Below are 23,407 nucleotides of genomic sequence, written 5' to 3'. Positions count from 1 at the left end.
AAATGTGCTCGATTTTAAATAATTATTTTCTCTCGGTTTTTACACAGGAAGACAATTACAATATCCCAGTAATTAATTTTTATAGTGGGCCTGAAGAAGATAAATTATGTAACATCACAGTCACTAGTGAAATGGTTATAAAACAAATTGATCAACTGAAGCAAAATAAGTCACCGGGACCTGATGAGCTTTTTTCAAGGGTTATTTAAGGGTTCTTAGGGAATGTAAAATGGAACTCTGTGAACCATTAACTAATATTTTTAATTTATCTCTTCAAACAGGTATAGTGTCTGATATGTGGAAGATGGCTAATGTAATTCCTATTTTTAAATCAGGGGATAAGTTGTTACCATCAAATTACCGCCTAATAAGCCTGACCTCAATTGTAGGCAAATTGCTGGAGTCAATTATAGCTGAGATTATAAGAAGCCATCTGGATAAGCATAATCTGATTAATGATACTCAGCATGGATTCACAAGAGGCCGTTCTTGTCTAACTAATTTTTTCAGTAAAGCTTTTGAGGCTGTTGATCATGATAAAGAATTTCATATTATTTACTTAGATTTTAGTAAAGCTTTTGATAGAGTTCCACACCAAAGACTGTTAAAGAAAGTGGCAGGTCATGGAATTGGGGGAAGAGTGCTCTCATTGATCGAGTCATGTCTCACAGACAGGAAGCAGTGTGTCCATAAATGGGGTTAAATCCGAGTGGGGATCTGTAACAAGTGGCATTCCACAGGGATCAGTCTTGGGCCCATTGTTGTTTATAATATATATATCAATGATCTTGATGAGGGAATTACTAGTGAAATGAGTAAATTCGCCAATGACACAAAGATAGGTAGGATAAATGATTCAAACGTAGATATCAGGGAACTTCAGGGGGATTTAGACAAACTCAATACCTGGTCAGAAAAGTGGCAGATGCAGTTCAATGTAGATAAATGCAAGGTTCTGAAGCTCAGGAGTGTCCACAACCCTAGCACTTATAAGTTAAATAATGTAGAACTTATTTCCATACGGGTAGTTTGGAAGACAGCATGCTTATTGTGGAAGACGGTACGGGTAATGGGTGGTGGTGGTTGTGTAATGCATCATGTGACACCGGCCACGCCGCTCTCAGCACATCCAAAACAAAGGCTACCTTCAACCACCCACACACAAACAACTTTCCACAAGCTGTAGCAGTTCCAGGAATATGTCCAGTAACTCTATAAGTGTATATATATTATAAAACAATGGTAATAAAAAAATTTTTTTATTGCTGGTTTGTGTAAACAGGTTTTGTAAACATTTTAATGATGATATTGGCAGTTTGGAGGGATATGTTGTGTATCTCTATACGTATATGCTTCTAAACTGTTATATTCTGAGCACCTCTGCAAAAGCAGTGATAATGTGTGAGTGTGGTGAAAGTGTTGAATGATGATGAAAGTATTTTCTTTTTGGGGATTTTCTTTCTTTTTTTTTGGGTCACCCTGCCTCGGTGGGAGACGACCGACTTGTTGAAAAAAAAAAAAAAATATTTGTGCGGTTATTGTGTTGCATATAACAAGTGGATATATATACATTACACATTATATTGGTCTCACAGGACACAAAAGTACTTGAAAAAATAAAATATTAAAAAATAAAAGAAAAAATAGAATAAAACTAAAAATAACATTACCGAGTAAGCAGCAGTCGCTGATGTTGCCATAAGCAATTCCCTTTCTATCAGCTTCACGTCTCTATCTTGGTAAGTACTGATTGCAAAAAATTTTTTTCTTTTAAAACATTCAGAAAAATATTCTTAAGATTTTGGCTAGAAAAATAATTTTTTTTTTTTTTGACAGTCAAAGGGTTAATAGCTGCAACAGGCACAGGCTGCACAGGCATAACATAAGACACGAAACCCTCTTTTACATCCCCCATATTAGACTCAACCTTTGCAAAAACTCAATGCACATAAAAGGCCCTAAAATCTGAAATTCTTTCTTGAAGATTCAAAAGACCCCCCTATCTGCTAATCAATTCAGAGCTATTTTTAAAAAGCACCTCATCTCCTTAGTGTTGTTCTTCCGAACTTCTTTCAATTCTCATACATAACTGGTAACCCAACTTGTCGCTTTGTATTTCTACTGTAACTAAGGAACTTCCTGTATCTTCACCATCTCTATTCAATCACTCCACAAAACTAAAGATCATTGAATCAGTTTGAAATGGTACCATTTGTTACTATGTACCTTTCTTATTGTACATATGATTATAGTTAACTGCATAAGAATATTGTATAAATCTTAAGTAACATTTAGTTTGTCCAAAATGCATGCATATTAGTGGGTTTCTTTTGTACCTACCAATGTTCTGTTACATGTAAACTACATTATTTCTACCACATTAAGAAATAAAAGTTGTACTGAATTGACCTGAGCTGCTGCCCACCCCTGTGGATGACTGCAAGTACTCACATGGATAAAGAGTGCATTTGACTCCTCAGCCATCCTAATCAAGTACTGATGTTGGACTAGTCTGATTTCTACTGATTTATGTCTGCCTGACGTATGTACGAGGGCATCGTGTGCATGGAACCTTGCAAACATCACTCTACAAGCAGTTAAGTTGCTGCTTACAAAATTCCTTTCATTATAATCATCTTAGCCTAAATAAGAAATAAAATATTGTAATATAAATTTATTCTTCATGTATTTCGACAAAATTATGCACAGTCAACAATTTGAAAATATTTTAATAAGGGTGATATAATTAAAAGCTAATATAAATTATATTACAGATAATCATGATGAGAAATATTTCTCTAATGTATTACTTCCCATCTTCACCTTTTTCTTTCCTTTGTTTGAATTATTTCCCTTCCGTTTCCCTGTAACCTCTGACTGAGAAGCACATTCAGTGCGACTTGCAACTGAAGGTATGGAAGGAATTTGGTTACAGCCAGATTGTTTTGGCTGTATTGTACCTTCCTGCAAAATTTCACTGATTGTATTACAACTGAGGCACTCATCCACATGCATATTTAAGGAGTCTAAAGTCTTAAATTGCTTCTTTTCACACACTGGGCACAAAAAATCAGTAATTGGGTCCTCTGGCATGCCTGTGTTAGTACTTGTAAGATCTTGTAGATTTTCACAATGCTTTAAGTCTTGCCCATTTTCACTCTGACAGTATTTATTAGAGTCATTACTTTTGCTACTGTGTCCTAAATCAGGGCATTCGTGGCTTCTAGTTGGAAAGGAATCTAAAGTATCTCTAGGTTTAGCAAGAAAGTACTCCATTGGCATACTGTCGTCCAATGTTGAATGATTGTTAACTTTTACTGCATCACAAGTTATCAAATTTGTGTCTTGTTGACAGGATGACTGTATTTCACTTGTAGTAGCAAGTGCAAAACTTCCAGCATCATACTGGTGTGAATTCTTTAAATGTGATTGGTCTTCATCACAATTAAATTTATCTTCAACAAACATTCTTCCAATCAAGTCTGAGGTGGAATTCATTTTAGGTTTAAGAGATCTTGAAAACATTTGTGTAAGAGTCGTCTGACGACTTGGACCCATCTCAGATGAATTTCTAATCACTGACATGCGTACACCCAATAAACGCAATGAAAGAGGTTTAACAGATGTGTTCATCTCATGTTGCAAGAGTCGCCTTGCAGTAGAAACCATTACATCAAGTGCACATTTAGCATCAGGTAAAGTCTGAGTGCGAGTTCTTATTTGGAAATCGGAAGTTTTTAACTTTAATGTGAAAGCTTTCCCAACTATGGTCTTCTGTTCCATTTCATCTGCTAATTCTTTACATAACTCTTCAATTAGTTTGAAAAGTGTAGCTTTATCTGCAGTGTTTCTAAATGTAGTCTCAGTACTTATTGATTTGCGGTCTTTTTCTGTCCATGACTCAAGTGTGGTATGGCCTAAGCCCAAAGCAATGCTTATAAAAGTGTTGTAACTATTATCAGAGAAGAGAAGCTTAAGAAGGCCACGCTTCTCTATCAAATGTGAACAGACACTTATGTCCAGGGCCTGAAGTTGCTGCTCCATCACATTGCCAATGCCACTCACCTGTAACAAATAAATCTACATGTATCACTTAATATTAAAGTAGAAAAAACAACACTCAACATCCAGTCATATTCTTGCTGTGTCTTATTGAAAGATAAACCAGCACACAAAAGTATGTATTTAATACACAGTCAGTAAAATGTGTTTAGTGGTTGATAATTTGAAGATGTTTTTGTGCATGTTTCTGTCCTCTGAATATGCATCAGATAACATCCCTTTTGCTAGGCATTTGGGAAATATAGAATCTCAAGAGGTCCAGATACTAACCCTTGATTGGTAACTCAAGACAATTGAGTTTGGCCCTAAATGAAAGAAATTTTTAAAATCTTGTTGAGACTGTTAGTACAGGAGCATTAAGGATCAGTATGGAAACAGTGAGAACTGATTTTTTCTGTGAAGTTACATGGATGTCCATTGAGCTGTATGGAAAAAAGTCTCCAAGAATTAGTCTAGATGGGGCAAATTCTTTTTCTTTTTTTAAGACTTTCCAAGATGGCCACCTTCTGGACACTTCTCCAAATACTCTACTGCAGCTCCATTTGACAATTAATAAAAAGTATTCTTTGTATTGTTTTACACAGGTCAATAACATTTTCAGAGAAACTGTGGAGAAGAAAATGTTTATAAGGTGCAGAGTGTTATTCAGGTGATGTAAGTTATTTGACTTTACTGAGTTATCCCAGGATAAATCTACAGAGCGTGCTTTTTTTTATGTACCCAAAACACCGTGTGCCCTCAAGATAATTTTAAAATACATTTGCGTTTTTTTTAGGGAAACGTAACTCAAAATTTACTTACATTATTTAACAATAAAACAGAAACATGTAATATGCCACTCTGTATCTCCTACTCAGTTTTTCACAACTTTTCAATAACAAAGTTTTTATTTTTCAATGAATAATCACGTAACTTATATCTCAACTATTTAATTCCGGTCAATACCTTGTATTATATTCCTAATTATGTATGTATCTAATTATGTATGTATCTAATAATGTATGTTAACATGTACTGCTCCATAACCTATAACAATACAGAGTAAGAATTAGTATTAGTCTGCCTGATATGCCTAGGCATGCTAGTGGCCTTCTTTGTAATGAATATTTTATAACGTTTAAACTACACATTGTAAGCTTTACAAGGAAATAAACTTTTTCATTTTCATTAGAAGATTGTAAAAACTATGTAGTCATAGTTCTAATTTAAGTTTGCCCAAAATGCTATGCTTACTATGGACTTTCAAATTATTGTGCATGTTTGTACATTAATTTGAAATATAATTATTGTTATTTATATTACTATTATTACAGGTCTCCCTCCACATTCGCAAGGGTTAGGGGATCAAGAACCATGAGAATGTTGAAAAATCATGAATGCTTGGTGCACAAATATATTGTAGGGAAATATAATAATAGCATTTACTTAGCCTAACAATACTGCTTCCTTAACCTATTGAACCATGAACAATCATAAAACATGTGAAAACATCGTAAAAAACATTGTAAAATATATACAGATAACAATGAGGTAGTAGGTTGGTAGACAGCAACCGCCCAGGGAGGTACTACCGTCCTGCCAAGTGAGTGTAAAACGAAAGCCTGTAATTGTTTTACATGATGGTAGGATTGCTGGTGTCCTTTTTTCTGTCTCATGAACATGCAAGATTTCAGGTACGTCTTGCTACTTCTACTTACACTTAGGTCACACTACACATACATGTACAAGCACATATATACACACCCCTCTGGGTTTTCTTCTATTTTCTTTCTAGTTCTTATTCTTGTTTATTTCCTCTTATCTCCATGGGGAAGTGGAACAGAATTCTTCCTCCGTAAGCCATGCGTGTTGTAAGAGGCAACTAAAATGCCGGGAGCAAGGGGCTAGTAACCTCTTCTCCTGTATATATTACTAAATGTAAAAGGAGAAACTTTCGTTTTTCCTTTTGGGCCACCCCGCCTTGGTGGGATACGGCCGGTGTGTTGAAAGAAGAACAATGAGAAAGAAATATAAAGCAGTAATTTTAATAATAAATGAACATTACATACCTTTACTGAAGACTCTTGTTGGAATATGGAAGAAGAAGAAGAAGAGGAAGGGAAAGGGAGGAGAGCTTACTGTTTGGAAGGGGAAGCCCCATCCATAAGGACTTCAGGTATCAAAACCCTCTCTGGGGTTACTTCTGTTCTTTATTTTTTACTGGCACTAGGACTAGCTTGAGAGTCACTGCACCACTGTCACACAAAATCTGTCCACGAGAGGCCTGTTTCTGGCATCTCTGTAAAATTTGCCTAAAATGGGACAAGCCATTGTCATTGAACATGTTGCAAACACGGCTTGCAACAGTTTTGTCAGGGTGATAATTCTCCGCAAAACTTTGCACCTCACTCCACTTTGCACAAATGTCCTTAACCCTTTGGGGGTTTCAGACGTACTAGTACGTCCTGCAGCACACAGTGCGTAATGAGAAAAAAAAAACTTTGACCGTGTTTTTGGATTAAAACAGCGACTTTGTACTATATTTTAATATGGTATTTATTGTTGTATTCTAGTTTTCTTGGTCTCATTTTATAGAATGGAAGACATATTACAGAAATTGAGATGATTTTGACTGGTTTTACAATGAAAAGTACCTTGAAATTGAGCTCAAAGTAGCAGAAATGTTCGATTTTTACCAAAGTTCAAAAGTAAACAAATTATCCCAAGCGTCCAATACACGTCAACTGGTGAGTCTAATATTCTTTCACAAGTGCGCTGATATTATTTATACCATTACTACACTAATGCAGTAGTCTGCATAACAGCAAATCTTATTTTTTTGTGAGAATAAAAATTCAAAGTGGAAAGCCAAAGAAATATAAGAGGGGCCTGGGGATGTGACTAACGAACAGAGAACTTGTTATTTTAGTGCCAGGAATGCCTTTCTTGTTTATTCTGAACTCTAATCGGAAATTGGCATCTTTTGAAATTTGTGTGAAACTGGCAAAATTGCTAAATTCTGACCACTTTATTGGATAGTTGAAATCGGTAAATGGGTGGTTTCTTGTACTCATCCGATAGGAAAATGGAGTTCTAGCGAAATAGTTATGATTTTTGTCAACTAGTGCACTGGAATTGGCCAAAAATAGGGCTCAAAGTGGGCAAAATCGCCGATGTGTAAACATCGTCGAGACCGCTAACTTCGCGAGAGCATAATTCCGTAAGTTTTCCATCAAATTTCATACTTTTGGTGTCATTATGATCGGGAAAAGATTCCCTATCTTTTCATAAGAAAAAATCATTTTTTTTTTTTTTTAATTTGGCCGACCCTGAGAACAAGTCTTTGAGAGGGCCTATCGAACCCCAAAGGGTTAATCACTGAAGAAGGCACATTCTCCCCCCTTTCTTCCTCCTCTGAAGCAATATCCTCAATTGCAGTCCGCTGCTGTTCCTGCTGAAGGTGCTGCGGCTCTGCAGTGGTTAGCTCTTCCCTGTGGCCCTCCACCAACTCTACCACATCTTGGTCACTCACATCCAACCCCATGGACTTCCCCAAAGACACAATACATACATTCCATGATAGGCCAGGGTCAGCCTCAAACCCTTCAAAATCCTTGTCGAGGACACATTGTGGCCACAATTTTCTCCAAGAAGAGTTCAAAGTCCTGAAAGTCAATCCCTGCCAAGGTTTGTCTATAAATCTTATGCAATGAAGGATACTGAAGTAATTCCTCCAGAACTCTCTTAGGGTTAATTCAGTGTCCGAGGTCACTTCAAAGCACCTCTGAAACACTGCTTTGGTATACAGCTTTTTGAAGTTTGAAATGACCTGCTGGTCCATGGACTGGATGAGAGGAGTGGTATTAGGGAGCAAGAATTTCACTGTGATGAACTTACACTCCAAGTCTGGAGGATGAGCAGGAGTACTGTCCAGCACCAGGAGGTACTTAACCCTTTCAGGGTCGACAGGCCCTCTCAGAGACTTGTTCTCAGGGTCGTCCAAATTTAAAAAAAAATTACTTTTTCTTATGAAAAGATAGAGAATCTTTTCCCGATCATAATGACACCAAAAGTATGAAATTTGATGGAAAACTTACGGAATTATGCTCTCGCAAAGTTAGCGGTCTCAACGATGTTTACACATCAGCGATTTTGCCCACTTTGAGCCCTATTTTCAGCCAATTCCAGTGTACTAGTCGACAAAAATCATAACTATTTCGCTAGAACTCCATTTTTTTCTATCAAATGAGTACAAGAAACCACCTATATACCGATTTCAACTATCCAATACAGTGGTCAGAATTTAGCAATTTTGCCAATTTCACACAAATTTCAAAAGATGCCAATTTCCGAACAGAGTTCAGAATAAACAAGAAAGACATTCCTGGCACTAAAATAACATTTCCTCTGTTCATTAGTCACGTCCCCATGCCCCTCTTACTTTCTTTTGCTTTCCACTTTGAATTTTTATTCTCACAAAAAAAATAGAAGATTTACTGTTATGCAGACTACTGCATTAGTGTAGAAATGGTATAAATAATATCAGCGCACTTGCGAAAGAATATTAGACTCACCAGTTGACGTGTATTGGACGCTTAGCATGATTTGTTTACTTTTGAACTTTGGTAAAAATAGAACATTTCTGCTACTTTGATCTCAATTTCTAGGTACTTTTCATTATAAAACCAGTCAAAATCATCTCAATTTCTGTAATATGTCTTCCATTCTATAAAATGAGACCAGGAAAACTAGAATACAACAATAAATGCCATACGAAAATACAGTGCAAAGTCGCTGTTTTAATCCAAAAACACGGTCAAAGTTTTTTTTTTTTCTCATTACGCACTGTGTGCTGCAGGATTCTTTTTATACCACGCACACTGACCACATAGACCCATTCTTTCATATGTAGGCCTACCAGCTTTCTCTCATTAGATTTGAGGGCACTAGAATTTAGGCGTACTATTATTTTATTTTTTATTATCACACCGGCCGATTCCCACCAAGGCAGGGTGGCCCGAAAAAGAAAAACTTTCACCATCATTCACTCCATCACTGTCTTGCCAGAAGGGTGCTTTACACTACAGTTTTTAAACTGCAACATTAACACCCCTCCTTCAGAGTGCAGGCACTGTACTTCCCATCTCCAGGACTCAAGTCCGGCCTGCCGGTTTCCCTGAATCCCTTCATAAATGTTACTTTGCTCACACTCCAACAGCACGTCAAGTATTAAAAACCATTTGTCTCCATTCACTCCTATCAAACACGCTCACGCATGCCTGCTGGAAGTCCAAGCCCCTCGCACACAAAACCTCCTTTACCCCCTCCCTCCAACCCTTCCTAGGCCGACCCCTACCCCGCCTTCCTTCCACTACAGACTGATACACTCTTGAAGTCATTCTGTTTCGCTCCATTCTCTCTACATGTCCGAACCACCTCAACAACCCTTCCTCAGCCCTCTGGACAACAGTTTTGGTAATCCCGCACCTCCTCCTAACTTCCAAACTACGAATTCTCTGCATTATATTCACACCACACATTGCCCTCAGACATGACATCTCCACTGCCTCCAGCCTTCTCCTCGCTGCAACATTCATCACCCACGCTTCACACCCATATAAGAGCGTTGGTAAAACTATACTCTCATACATTCCCCTCTTTGCCTCCAAGGACAAAGTTCTTTGTTTCCACAGACTCCTAAGTGCACCACTCACTCTTTTTCCCTCATCAATTCTATGATTCACCTCATCTTTCATAGACCCATCCGCTGACACGTCCACTCCCAAATATCTGAATACGTTCACCTCCTCCATACTCTCCCTCCAATCTGATATTCAATCTTTCATCACCTAATCTTTTTGTTATCCTCACAACCTTACTCTTTCCTGTATTCACCTTTAATTTTCTTCTTTTGCACACCCTACCAAATTCATCCACCAATCTCTGCAACTTCTCTTCAGAATCTCCCAAGAGCACAGTGTCATCAGCAAAGAGCAGCTGTGACAACTCCCACTTTGTGTGTGATTCTTTATCTTTTAACTCCACGCCTCTTGCCAAAACCCTCGCATTTACTTCTCTTACAACCCCATCTATAAATATATTAAACAACCACGGTGACATCACACATCCTTGTCTAAGGCCTACTTTTACTGGGAAAAAAATTCCCTCTTTCCTACATACTCTAACTTGAGCCTCACTATCCTCGTAAAAACTCTTCACTGCTTTCAGTAACCTACCTCCTACACCATACACTTGCAACATCTGCCACATTGCCCCCCTATCCACCCTGTCATACGCCTTTTCCAAATCCATAAATGCCACAAAGACCTCTTTAGCCTTATCTAAATACTGTTCACTTATATGTTTCACTGTAAACACCTGGTCCACACACCCCCTACCTTTCCTAAAGCCTCCTTGTTCATCTGCTATCCTATTCTCCGTCTTACTCTTAATTCTTTCAATTATAACTCTACCATACACTTTACCAGGTACACTCAACAGACTTATCCCCCTATAATTTTTGCACTCTCTTTTATCCCCTTTGCCTTTATACAAAGGAACTATGCATGCTCTCTGCCAATCCCTAGGTACCTTACCCTCTTCCATACATTTATTAAATAATTGCACCAACCACTCCAAAACTATATCCCCACCTGCTTTTAACATTTCTATCTTTATCCCATCAATCCCGGCTGCCTTACCCCCTTTCATTTTACCTACTGCCTCACGAACTTCCCCCACACTCACAACTGGCTCTTCCTCACTCCTACAAGATGTTATTCCTCCTTGCCCTATACTAGTACGTCAAAAACCCTGGTGCGTAAGCCGTACTAGTACGGCCGAAACCCTGAAAGGGTTAAGTGGCAATTTATTTTCCAGGAGGTATTCCTTCACACTGGAGCCAAAACTTCATTGACTCACTCAATGAAAATTAGCCTTGTGACCCATGTCATACACAATTTACTCTTCATGACTTTGTTTTTCTTGAACACTTAGGGATTTTCAGAGTGATACACGAATAAAAGCTTCACTTTAAAATCCCCACTAGCGTTACCACAGAACAAGAGTTAGCCTATCCTTCAAAGGCTTCTGTCCTGGCAGTACCTTTTCCTCCTGTGTGACATATGTCCTCTTTGGCATTTTCTTCAAAAACAGGCCTCTTTCATCACAATTGAACACTTGTTGGGGGAGGAATCCTTCAGCCTCTACGTACCCCTCGAATTCATCAACAAATGCTTCAGCTGCACATTTGTCTGAACTTGCAGCCTCACCATGCCTTACAACACTGTGTATGCCACTTCACTTCTTGAATCTGTTGAACCTGCCTTTGCTGGCCTTAACCCTTAAATGGTCCAAACGTATATATACGTTTTTCCAACATCTGAAAGTATGTAAAAAAATGTAGATCTTCTTTTTTGTTTTACATTTGAAAACGTGTAAAAAAAACTTTTATCTACATTTTTTTTTGTTATATTTGAAAATATGTAAAAAAAAAGTAGATCTACTTTTGTAGCACTACGAATTTGAACGTCAATCTCTTTGGACCGTTTAAGGGTTAAATTCACTAACAGCAGCACTCATTCCCGGCATTTTCTTTAAGAGACACGCATGCAACTGCCTTGCCTTCTTGTAAATTATCCCTCCGAAACACTATCTCCTGCTAATTGTTTTTGGTTGATCCACACCAACAACAACTTCTCCACATCCTCAATTGTTTGAGACCTCTGTTTCTTTAGCATATTTACACCTTTCGCAACATCAGCTTCCTTCATTTCTGCTTTTTTCAACAGGATGGAACTGATTGTTGATGTAGATTTCCCATACATCCTTGCCAGCTCCGCCACACGTACACCACTTTCATATTTTGCGATAACTTCTTTCTTGAATTCTATAGTGTTTCTCACCTTCTTCACCAAAGGGCTGGCACTCTGAACTTTCTTTGGCCCCCATGGTGGCTTATTTCATAGTTGCAAACAATAAACAAGCACCAAAAACAATGGATGAATGCATGGAGTATTCTTAACCCAACAAGAGAGACGCGCAGACTGAGTGTGATACGTGTGAGGATTCGTCTCATACCAACGATTTCCAAGCGGGTGGTTTATTTCACAGTTGCAAACAATAAACAAGCACCAAAAACAATGGATGAATGCATGGAGTATTCCTAACCCAATGAGAGAGACGCACAGATTGAGTGTGATACGTGTGAGGACTCGTCTCACACCAACAATTTCCGAGTGGATAGCCAATATCCGGGAGAGAATTTCGCTGAAAAAAAGTGCTTGATTTCCGAATTTGCCGATTTCCGCACCTGCCAATATCCAAAGGTCCACTGTACTAAGTGGTCCCAGATATTTTTAATACTGCACACGCTGAGTGTTAAGACCCATTCTGTGCTGACCAGGCATCTCAGGCCAATCGTGCCAAATTTGGAGGCAGGAAAAATAAAATGTTGATCTATGTTTGGAGCATTAGCAGTAAGAATGTATGTAGATTTATGTTTGAACAGTTAAGGGGTTAAAAAAAAAATGTTTTTTTTTTTTTTTCAAAATATTCGGAGCGCTGGCAGTGAGAACATGGATCTATGTTTGGACAGTTAACAAGTTAATATACAAAATATACACATTTATTTTTGTGCCTACTATAGTATATGTATACAGAACATTAAACTCCAATATCAACCCTCCACTCAAACTTTCCCTAGACAGCTACAACGGAGCACACATGCATAACATGAGGCACAAAACACTTTTTGACATCCCTCGCGTCCATCTCACACTAGGTAAAAATGCAATGCACATAAAGGGCCTGAAGATCTGGAACTCTTTGTTCAAAACAGCTCTCAAAACTTGAACCAAATTTAAAGCAACTCTCCCAAATATTTTATTATCCCTTAACTATTGAGCCATTATTACAAACTTAAAAATGTATGTTTCTATCATTAATTGTACTGCCTCATATTAACCCTTAAACTGTCCAACCGTATATATACGTTCACCTGCGCAGCACCCCAAATATTTTGAGAGAATTATTTTTTTTATAGAAAAAAAGAGCATGTGGTACCCGGACGTCCCCAATTTTTTTCATACGGTGCACACTGAGTGCGCACACCCATTCTCTCATGTCCATGTGACTCAGGCCTATCGTGCCAATGTTGAATGAATGAAAAATTAAACGTATATATACGTTTGGGGCGCTACTCGAGAACGTATATATACATTTTGACCATTTGAGCGTTAATAATAGAGTAAACAAACTTAAAAACGTATGTTTGTATCATAAATTGTACTACCTCATATTAATAATAGAGTAAAATATTGAATATTTGCAATCTACCACTCTTCACCTATCTAGACTTAAGTAGTCTTTAAGTATTAGGTTAAGTCTGCCCAAAATGACTCGGCATGATAGTGATTTTCTTTGTACCAATCAAATCAGGAAATATAAACACACATTGTAACCTTAGCAAAGAAATAAAAGTCTGATTCTGACTTTTTAATTTTAATAATGATCATATGACAGGGCTATTTTCATAATGATAAGTCAAAATTCATATTCAAAGAGGTGGAAGTTATGAGGGTAATAAATTTATGCAATTGTGCTTCTAGATGAAGGCCACATAACTCTTCATTTAACACTGTCATTGATCAAACGTTGATCTACATTTTCACTTCTAGCACTCCAAATATTTATATATTTTTTAAATACAGTGGGCCCCCGGTATTCGATATTAATCCGTTCCTGAGAGCTCATCGAATACCGAAAATATCGAAAACCGAATCAATTTTCCTCATAAGAAATAATGGAAATCAAATTAATCCGTGCAAGACACCCAAAAGTATGAAAAAAACAAATTTACTACATGAAATATTAAGTTTAATGCAATAGAATAATTACAATAATAAAATAATTGACACTTACCTTTAATGAAGATCTGGTGATGATTGATGGGATGGAAGGAGGGGAGAGGTGTTAGTGTTTAGAAGGGGAATCCCCTTCCATTAGGACTTGAGGTAGCAAGTCCTTTTCCGGGGTTACTTCCCTTCTTCTTTTAATGCCACTAGGACAAGCTTGAGAGTCACTGGATTTCTGTCGCACAACATACCTGTCCATAGTGGCCTGTACTTCCCGTTCCTTTATGACATTCCTAAAGTGTTTCACAACATTGTCAGTGTAATAGTCACCAGCATGGCTTGCAATAGCTGTGTTAGGGTGATTGTCATCAAAAAAGGTTTGCACTTTAAGCCACATTGCACACATTTCCTTAATCTTTGAAGTAGGCAACTTCTTCAATTTCTCTCTCCCCTCCTCCAAAGCAGTTTCCTCAAGTGTGGCCTCTTGCTGTTGAAGATGATCTATCAGCTCATCAGTAGTTAGTTCTTCATTGTCCTCCTCCACCAACTCTTCCACATCCTCCCCACTAACCTCCAACCCCAAGGACTTCCCCAATGCCACAATGGATTCCTCAACTGGCATAGGATTCTCAGGGTTAGCCTCAAATCCTTCAAAATCCTTTTTGTCTACACATTCTGGCCACAGTTTTTTCCAAGCAGAGTTCAAGGTCCTCTTAGTCACTCCCTCCCAAGCCGTACCTATAAGGTTTATACAATTGAGGATATTAAAGTGATCCTTCCAGAACTCTTTTAGAGTCAGTTGAGTTTCTGTGGTCACTATAAAGCACTTTTGAAACATAGCTTTTGTGTCCAGTTTCTTGAAGTTGGAAATGACCTGCTGGTCCATGGGCTGCAGGAGAGGAGTGGTATTAGGAGGCAAAAGCTTGACCTTAATGAAGCTCATGTCCCCAGAAAGTCGCTCTGCCAAGTCTGTAGGATGACCAGGGGCACTGTCTAATACCAGGAGGCACTTAAGGTTTAATTTCTTTTCAATTAGGTAATTTTTCAAAGTGGGGCAAATACTTGGTGTAACCAGTCATAGAAAACGTCCCTAGTGACCCATGTCTTACTGTTTGCCCTCCACAGCACACACAAATTAGCCTTGAGGACATTGTTTTTCCTGAACACTCTGGGAGTTTCAGAGTGATACACTAATAAAGGCTTCACTTTGCAATCACCACTAGCATTGGCACACATTAACAGAGTAAGCCTGTTTTTCATAGGTTTATGTCCTGGGAGTGCCTGAGTAATGTAGGTCCTGCTTGGCATTTTCTTCCAAAACAGGCCTGTTTCGTCGTAATTAAACACTTGTTCAGGTTTCAAGTCTTCACTGTCTACGTAATCCTTGAATTCCTTCACATATTTTTCAGCTGCTTTTTGGTCTGAACCGGCAGCCTCACCATGCCTTACCACACTGTGTATGCCACTATGATTCTTAAATCTTTCAAACCAACCTTTGCTGGCCTTAAATTCACTCACATCAGCACTAGTTGCAGGCATGTTTTTTATGCCAAATTTCTGGGAAATAAACAACTATTTGTATTGTACACAGTGTTTATCCTAAGCCTTACAGTATACAATACAGTACTAACAACATAAAAAGTAAAGTAAAACATGAAATACCAAAATAAAACAATAAAATAAAGTCATTACAAATGTTTTGTTGATATTCAGTAGTAAGTTCGACTTACGACCATTTCGACTTACGACCGGTTTCTCGGAACCGAACTCGGTCGTAAGTCGGATGGTAGGTGTATATACACACACCCCTCTGGGTTTTCTTCTATTTTCTTTCTAGTTCTTGTTCTTGTTTATTTCCTCTTATCTCCATGGGGAAGTGGAACAGAATTCTTCCTCGGTAAGCCATGCGTGTTGTAAGAGGCAACTAAAATGCTGGGAGCAAGGGGCTAGTAACCCCTTCTCCTGTACATATTACTAAATGTAAAAGGAGAAACTTTCGTTTTTCCTTTTGGGCCACCCCGCCTCGGTGGGATACGGCCGGTGTGTTGAAAGAAAGAAAGAAATGTCCCAGCAATATTTTTAGAAGTAGTATATGAAACTCCTTGATGTACAGTGTGAGACAAGTGTCACTCTACACTACTGACAGTGCAGTCACTCATCAGTCAGTATTGCTGTTCATGCACTACTCCCAAACCTTAGCATATGTTTTTTTATTTGTCCACACTGTTACATCTATCTGTCTATGTCTGTTATCTGTCAAACTGTCTGTCTAGTTGTCTGTCTGTCTAGCTGTCTAACTCTGTCTCTGTTTATCTGTCTCTGTTATCTGTCTGTCTTTCTGTCTGCCTGTCTCTCTCTGAATGTGTATCTCTCTCTCTCTCAGTCTGCCTGTGTATCTCTGCCTGTCTTTCTCTCCGTCTCAGAGAGAGCTGCTCATGAACCAACAGGTGTTACAAACACTGAAGAATCATCATGTCTGAATCCTGAACAAGTTGAAATGCGTATTACTTGAGAGTCATGCTCATGTCTCATATCTATAAGCACAGTATGCCACTTTGCCTGTCTTTTTTGGGTTATTCTAGGTAATTTACACTATGTATGACAACTGTACTTATGTGTACCTGTGAGATAAGAGACAGTGAGAGAGACAGAGATAGAGACAGCCAAAGTCAATCAGACACCCACCCACCCAGCTAGTCAAGTCAGTCAGCCACCCAGCCAGTCACCCACCCAGCCAGTCACCCAACCAGCCAACCAACCTGCTGAACACATATTAAAAAAAAAAAAAAGCTTCATTTTGAAATCTCCACTAGTGTTACCACAGAACAAAAGAGTTAGCCTATCCTTCAAAGGCTTGTGTCCTGGCAGTGCCTTTTCCTCCTGCATGACGTAGGTCCTCTTTGGCATTTTCTTCCAAAACAGGCCTGTTTCGTCACAATTGAACACTTGTTGGGGGAGGAATCCTTCAGCCTCTACATACCCCTTGAATTCATCAACAAATGCTTCGGCTGCACGTTTGTCTGAACTTGCAGCTTCACCATGCCTTACATTATTATTATTATTATAATCAAGGGGGAAGCGCTAAACCCGTAGGATTATACAGCGCCCAGGGGAGGGGGGATGTGGAAGGCATTCAGGCTTAATTCGGGGAACTGGAGCACAGATCCAATTCCTTAAATCAAGAGCCCCTCACCAACATCAAGGAACCTTCCATGAGGGGACCATGCCTTACAACACTGTGTATGCCACTTCGCTTCTTGAATCTGTTGAACCAGCCTTTGCTGGCCTTAAATTCATTAGCAGCAGCACTAGTTCCCGGCAATTTCTTTAAAGAGATTCATATGCAACTACCTTGCCTTCACATTCCAGGATCATTTCTCTTTACTAAGGGCATAGATTATATATAGGACATTTTGGCAGGATGACACTACCACTGGTATCAAAATTGAAAGGATGTGGTTTTTTTTATATTTCCTCGATCACTTGTGACCACATCCATCTCAAAGTCACTAAACTCTGGGTCAACATCACTTTCCTCTTAAAAGGAGAGTGTTAATACAATGTGGCATCAGTGAATCCCTGGTGTTTGCTGCGCTGTTTGTTCTAGCTGGCACTCAATTGAACTGGTGCTCCCACAAGGTACTAAGTGGTTCCAGATTTTTTAATACTGTGCACATTTAGTGTTAAGACCCAATCTATTACTGACAATGTATTTCAGGCCAATCATGCCAAATTTGGAGACAGGAAAAATAAAACATCAATCTATGTTTGAACATAAGAAAGAAGGAACACTGCAGCAGGCCTACTGGCCCATGCAAGGCAGGTCCAAGTCATCTCCTGGCTTAACCCTTTGAGGGTTTTCGTCGTACTAGTACGTCTTACGCGTAGGGGTTTTTGACGTACTAGTACTCATAAATTCTAGCGGCCTCAAGTCTAGTGGGAGAAAGCTGGTAGGCCTTCATATGAAAGAATGGGTCTATGTGGTCAGTGTGCACAGTCTAAAAAAAATCCTGCAGCACACAGTGCATAATGAGAAAAAAAAAACTTTTACCATTTTTTTTTAATAAATCAGCGACTTTGCAGTGTATTTTCGTATGGTATTTATTGTTGTATTCTAGTTTTCTTGGTCTCATTTTATAAAATGGAAGACATATTACAGAAATTGAGATGATTTTGACTGGTTTTACAAAGAAAAGTGCCTTGAAATTGAGCTCAAAGTAGCAGAAATGTTCGATTTTTACCAAACTTCAAAAGTAAACAAATCGTGCCAAGCGTGCAATACACGTCAACTGGTGAGTCTAATATTCTTTCACAAGTGCACCAATAATATTTATACCATTTCTTACACTAATGCAGTAGTCTGCATAACAGTAAATCTTCTATTTTTTGTGAGAATAAAAATTCAAAGTGGAAAGCAAAAGAATATAAGAGGGGCCTTGAGACGTGACTAATGACCAGAGGAAATGTCATTTTAGTGCCAGGAATGTCTTTCTTGTTTATTCTGGACCCTATTCCCAAATTGGCATCTTTTGAAATTTGTGTGAAATTGGCAAAATTGCTAAATTCTGACCACTGTACTGGATAGTTGAATTTCATAAATGAGTGGTTTCTTGCACCCATTCGATAGAAAAAATGGAGTTCTAGCGAAATATTCATGTTTTTTGTCGACTAGTACAGTGAAATTGGCCGAAAATGGGGCTCAAAGTGGGCAAAATCGCCGATGCGTAAACATCGCCGAGACCGCTAACTTTGCGAGAGCATAATTCCATAAGTTTTCTATCAAATTTCAAACTTTTGGTGTCTTTATGATCGGGAAAAGATTCTCTATCTTTTCATAAGAGAAAATAATTTTTTTTTTTTTTAAATTTGGCCGACCCTGAGAACGAGTTTCGGAGAGGGCCTGTCGACCCTCAAAGGGTTAAACCAATGACCCACCTAGTCAGGTCAGGTCAGGCCACATCCACTTAAGTCAGGAGCACTAGCAGTAAGAACGTAGATCAACATTTGGACAGTTAAGGGGTTAGTTCTTATATTATCTCACAGGATATGAAAACACTACATGTGCTAACTGCTGATTTAGAAAAAACAATTTACTCACACCCATGAAGCCTGAAAATATATCCTACAGTTTACACCTGGGGTTATGAAAAACATGAGAGAAAGTATAGTTCCCCCCACTCCCAACATAATATGGCCAATAATGGAAAAAACAGACCACAGAATGGGTGGGGTTTGAACCCATGGTGAGTGAGTTGTAAGACTCAAGGCCAGTGTGTAAGTCACTGTACCAGCTGGCTACAATAAGATTCAGCCAACTAGGTGTATTTATACACCTAGTTGGACAAGTTATATTGTAGCCAGCTGGCACAGTGGCTTACGGACTGGCCTGGAGTTTTACGACTCACTTGCCACGATCCAACCCCCCCCCCCAGTATAGTGGTTTGTTTGCAATCGTGTTATGATTTCGTGAGTCATGTAATTTAACAAGATTGTTGTTATATTGTGTAGAAACACATAAATTACCATAATTTTAAACCAAACTTATTCTCAAAGCTTTACTGTATGAGATCAAATCTACTTACTTTGCGAATGGGTAGTGTAGAAACAAACTTGATAATTTCTTCACGGTCAGAATCCAAGTAAAACTGTCCATTGGGCTTATTCATATCACTGCAGATCTTTGCCAGACGAGTATTGGCAGCAATACCTGCAACAAAAGCATTTTTTTTAAACATTTTCAAATGTCAACCTTTTATTGCTTTGCCTTTATTTTCTTTATTTTCTTTATCACACTGATTACTTTTCACCCAGGGTAGAATGATCCAGAGAAGACAACACATTCACCATCATACTTTTCCAGAAATATGTGGCTACCATAATTCAAATGACTCTTTGAACCACTTATTATGAAATTTATATGTACAGTAGACCATTATATTACACGGTAGTTACGTTCCTGAAAACGCTGTGTTAGGTAAATGTGTGTTAGATAAAATGAAGAACTTAGGGCAAAAATGAGGTTACATTCCAGGGAGCCTTCAAAAAATCCAAACAATTTTTTTTTAAACCTCCAGATCTTACAAAAATAAAAGTGAATATGTAATTGTTGTTCACTGTGATGTATTATGTTGTTTTACTGCTTAAGATTACAAACAAGAGAAATAACAGTATTTCTTACCTTAAATTCTGGGTGCTGGTGTGTGTTGATGATTGTGAAAAGAGTGGAGAGTTATGCTGTTGCACTACTGGGCTGAGGTGGATGATAGAGGTTCTGGTACTGAAGTCAATAGTTCAACTGGAGGTGTGCATAAATTCTGTAATGGATTTCTGTGCTATTTTATCCTGCAGTACATTATACAGCTAACAGTAAGGTATCAGCTGCTCTAGAAACTGTTTCAGAGCACTGCTGCTAGATTTGTCAGAGTCCTCTTCAGTAAAAAAGTCTAACTTTAAGTCAGTAAGTTGGTAAAGTCAACTCAGTAAGTCAGTCAATAAGTCAGTCAGTAAGCCAGTACAACAGTAAGTCAGTCAGTAAATCAGTAAGTCAGTCAGTGAGATGATATCCTGGGTTATTCATTACACAAACTCGTATATTTACCTCATTCTTTTTAACTGTACAAACTGATGCTTCATTACAGCCAAAGGCTCTCTCTTGTCTAATATCTCTACCTCACTGGCAACTACCCTAATACTCTATTTTTAGCCCCAACAAACTCTACTGAAATCTCGCTTATCATCAAAACACTAAAGAACAAGACAGAAGACCTAAATAACTTACCACCACTCATGCATAAAAAAGCTTCTCATGTGTTGTCACCAATTATTGCAACTCTTTTTAACAAATCCATTGAATCTTACACCTTCCCATCCATACTCAAGGCAGCAAGAGTCACCCCAATCCTCAAAGGAAGTGATCCAACTGAATTGAACAATTATAGGCCTATATCAAACCTGCCCCTGCTATCTAAAATCTTTGATAAATTAATACACAAACAAGTCTACTTTTACTTCATATCCCACAACATACCTAACCCTTGTCAGTTTGGGTTCAGACCAAAAAAAAGTACTAATATTTTTATTTATTTTTATTATCACACCGGCCGATTCCCACCAAGGCAGGGTGGCCCGAAAAAGAAAAACTTTCACCATCATTCACTCCATCACTGTCTTGCCAGAAGGGTGCTTTACACTACAGTTTTTAAACTGCAACATTAACACCCCTCCTTCAGAGTGCAGGCACTGTACTTCCCATCTCCAGGACTCAAGTCCGGCCTGCCGGTTTCCCTGAATCCCTTCATAAATGTTACTTTGCTCACACTCCAACAGCACGTCAAGTATTAAAAACCATTTGTCTCCATTCACTCCTATCAAACACGCTCACGCATGCCTGCTGGAAGTCCAAGCCCCTCGCACACAAAACCTCCTTTACCCCCTCCCTCCAACCCTTCCTAGGCCGACCCCTACCCCGCCTTCCTAATGATGCTATTATACATATGCTTGAACTAATATACTCTGCACTCGAGAAAAATGAATTTCCCCTGGGACTGTTCATAGACTTACGAAAAGCTTTCGACACAGGTGACCATGACCTTTTGCACCAAAAACTCGAACATTACGGGGTCAGAGGACACTCTCTCGATTACCTAAAATCTTATCTCCACAACAGAACCCAGTAGTATACACAAATGGAGCCTGTTCCACTACACAACCTGTTCTTGTTGAGTCCCACAGGGGAGCATTCTTGGCTCACTTCTCTTTCTCATTTACATCAATGATCTACCAAACGAATCTAATCTCCTTAAACCCATTTTATTTGCAGATGACACAGCTTATGTCTTTTCTCACCCAAACCCAACCATACTAATAGACACAGTAAATGCTGAACTGCTAAAAATATCAACTTGGATGATTACCAACAAACTTACTCTCAACATAGACAAAACCTACTTCATGCTTTTCGGAAACAGAGCATCAAATGTACAGCTAAACACACTGATAAATGGTTCACCTATCTCGAGACAGGCAGAGGGCAAATTTCTAGGTCTCCACCTTGACTGCAGTCTCAAATTTCAGACACACATACAGCAAATTTCTAAGAAAGTCTCCAAAACAGTAGGCATCCTTTTAAAGATACGGTATTATGTACCCCAAGCGGCTCTTCTTGCTCTTTATCAATCTCTCATTTACCCTTACCTCACCTATGGTATTTGTGCATGGGGCTCAATCACAGCAAATTACCTTAAATCTTTAATAATCCAATAAAAAGCTGCAGTGCGACTGATTACCAACTCCTGCACTAGACAGCACACTCCACCGCTTTTCGAGAGCCTTAACTTGCATAATATACAAAACATCCACACTTATTATTGTGCCTACTATACACACAGAACATTATACTCAAATATTAACCCTCCTCTTAGACTCCTCCTTGATAACTACAACAAAACACACAGGCATAATACAAGGCACAAATTGCTCTTCGATATCTTTTGTGTCCATCTCTCCCTATGCAAAAATGCTATGCACATAAAAGACCTGAAGATCTGTAATTAATTGCCAGAACACACTAAAGAGCCACTGCTTGCAAATCAATTTAATTTTTTTTTTTTTAACAAACCAGTCGTATCCCACCAAGGCGGGGTGGCCCAAAAAGAAAAACCTAAGTTTCTCTTTTTAAATTTAGTAATTTATAAAAGAGAAGGGGTTACTAGCCCCTTGCCCCCGGCATTTTAGTCACCTCTTACAACACACATGGCTTACGGAGGAAGAATTCTGTTCCACTTCCCCTCATCACCCAAAATTAACCAGACAAACACTTTACTTAACCCTTTGAGGGTCGACAGGCCCTCTCCGAAACTCGTTCTCAGGGTCGGCCAAATTTAAAAAAAAAAAAAAAAAAAAATTCTCTTATAAAAAGATAGACAATCTTTTCCCGATCATAAGGACACCAAAAGTTTGAAATTTGATGGAAAACTTACGGAATTATGCTCTCGCGAAGTTAGCGGTCTCAGGGATGTTTATGCATCGGCGATTTTGCCCACTTTGAGCCCCATTTTCGGCCAATTCCACTGTACTAGTTGACAAAAAAACATGAATATTTCGCTAGAACTCCAATTTTTCTATCGAATGGGTGCAAGAAACCACCCATTTATGAAATTCAACTATCCAGTACAGTGGTCAGAATTTAGCAATTTTGCCAATTTCATACAAATTTCAAAAGATGCCAATTTCCGAATAGGGTCCAGAATAAACAAGAAAGACATTCCTGGCACTAAAATGACATTTCCTCTGGTCATTAGTCACATCTCAAGGCCCCTCTTATATTCTTTTGCTTTCCACTTTGAATTTTTATTCTCACAAAAAATATAAGATTTACTGTTATGCAGACTACTGCATTAGTGTAAAAAATGGTATAAATATTATTGGCGCACTTGTAAAAGAATATCAGACTCACCAGTTGACGTGTATTGGATCATTGGCACGATTTGTTTACTTTTGAAATTTGGTAAAAA

At 38.5% G+C, this 23,407-nt stretch overlaps 1 protein-coding gene across 1 annotated transcript in view; it reads right to left on the bottom strand.

Moving 5' to 3' along the window:
* Nucleotides 1-1,522: 1,522 nt before the first annotated feature.
* Nucleotides 1,523-23,407, bottom strand: part of LOC128694075 (DNA polymerase kappa-like) — a 103,309-nt gene continuing 81,424 nt past the window's right edge. Inside the window, exons 7-8 of the mRNA XM_070093846.1 lie at nucleotides 19,478-19,602; nucleotides 1,523-4,065 (exon numbers count right to left, since the gene is read on the bottom strand). Of these exons, the coding sequence (XP_069949947.1) occupies nucleotides 2,779-4,065; nucleotides 19,478-19,602 (1,412 nt within the window). The 3' untranslated portion in view covers nucleotides 1,523-2,778. The remainder of the gene's footprint in view (nucleotides 4,066-19,477; nucleotides 19,603-23,407) is intronic.

The sequence above is a fragment of the Cherax quadricarinatus genome, chromosome 43, assembly GCF_038502225.1.
Source record: "Cherax quadricarinatus isolate ZL_2023a chromosome 43, ASM3850222v1, whole genome shotgun sequence".
NCBI lineage: Eukaryota > Metazoa > Arthropoda > Malacostraca > Decapoda > Parastacidae > Cherax > Cherax quadricarinatus.
Note: the sequence above shows the minus strand (reverse complement) of the source record. Positions and strands in the feature narration are given on the sequence as shown.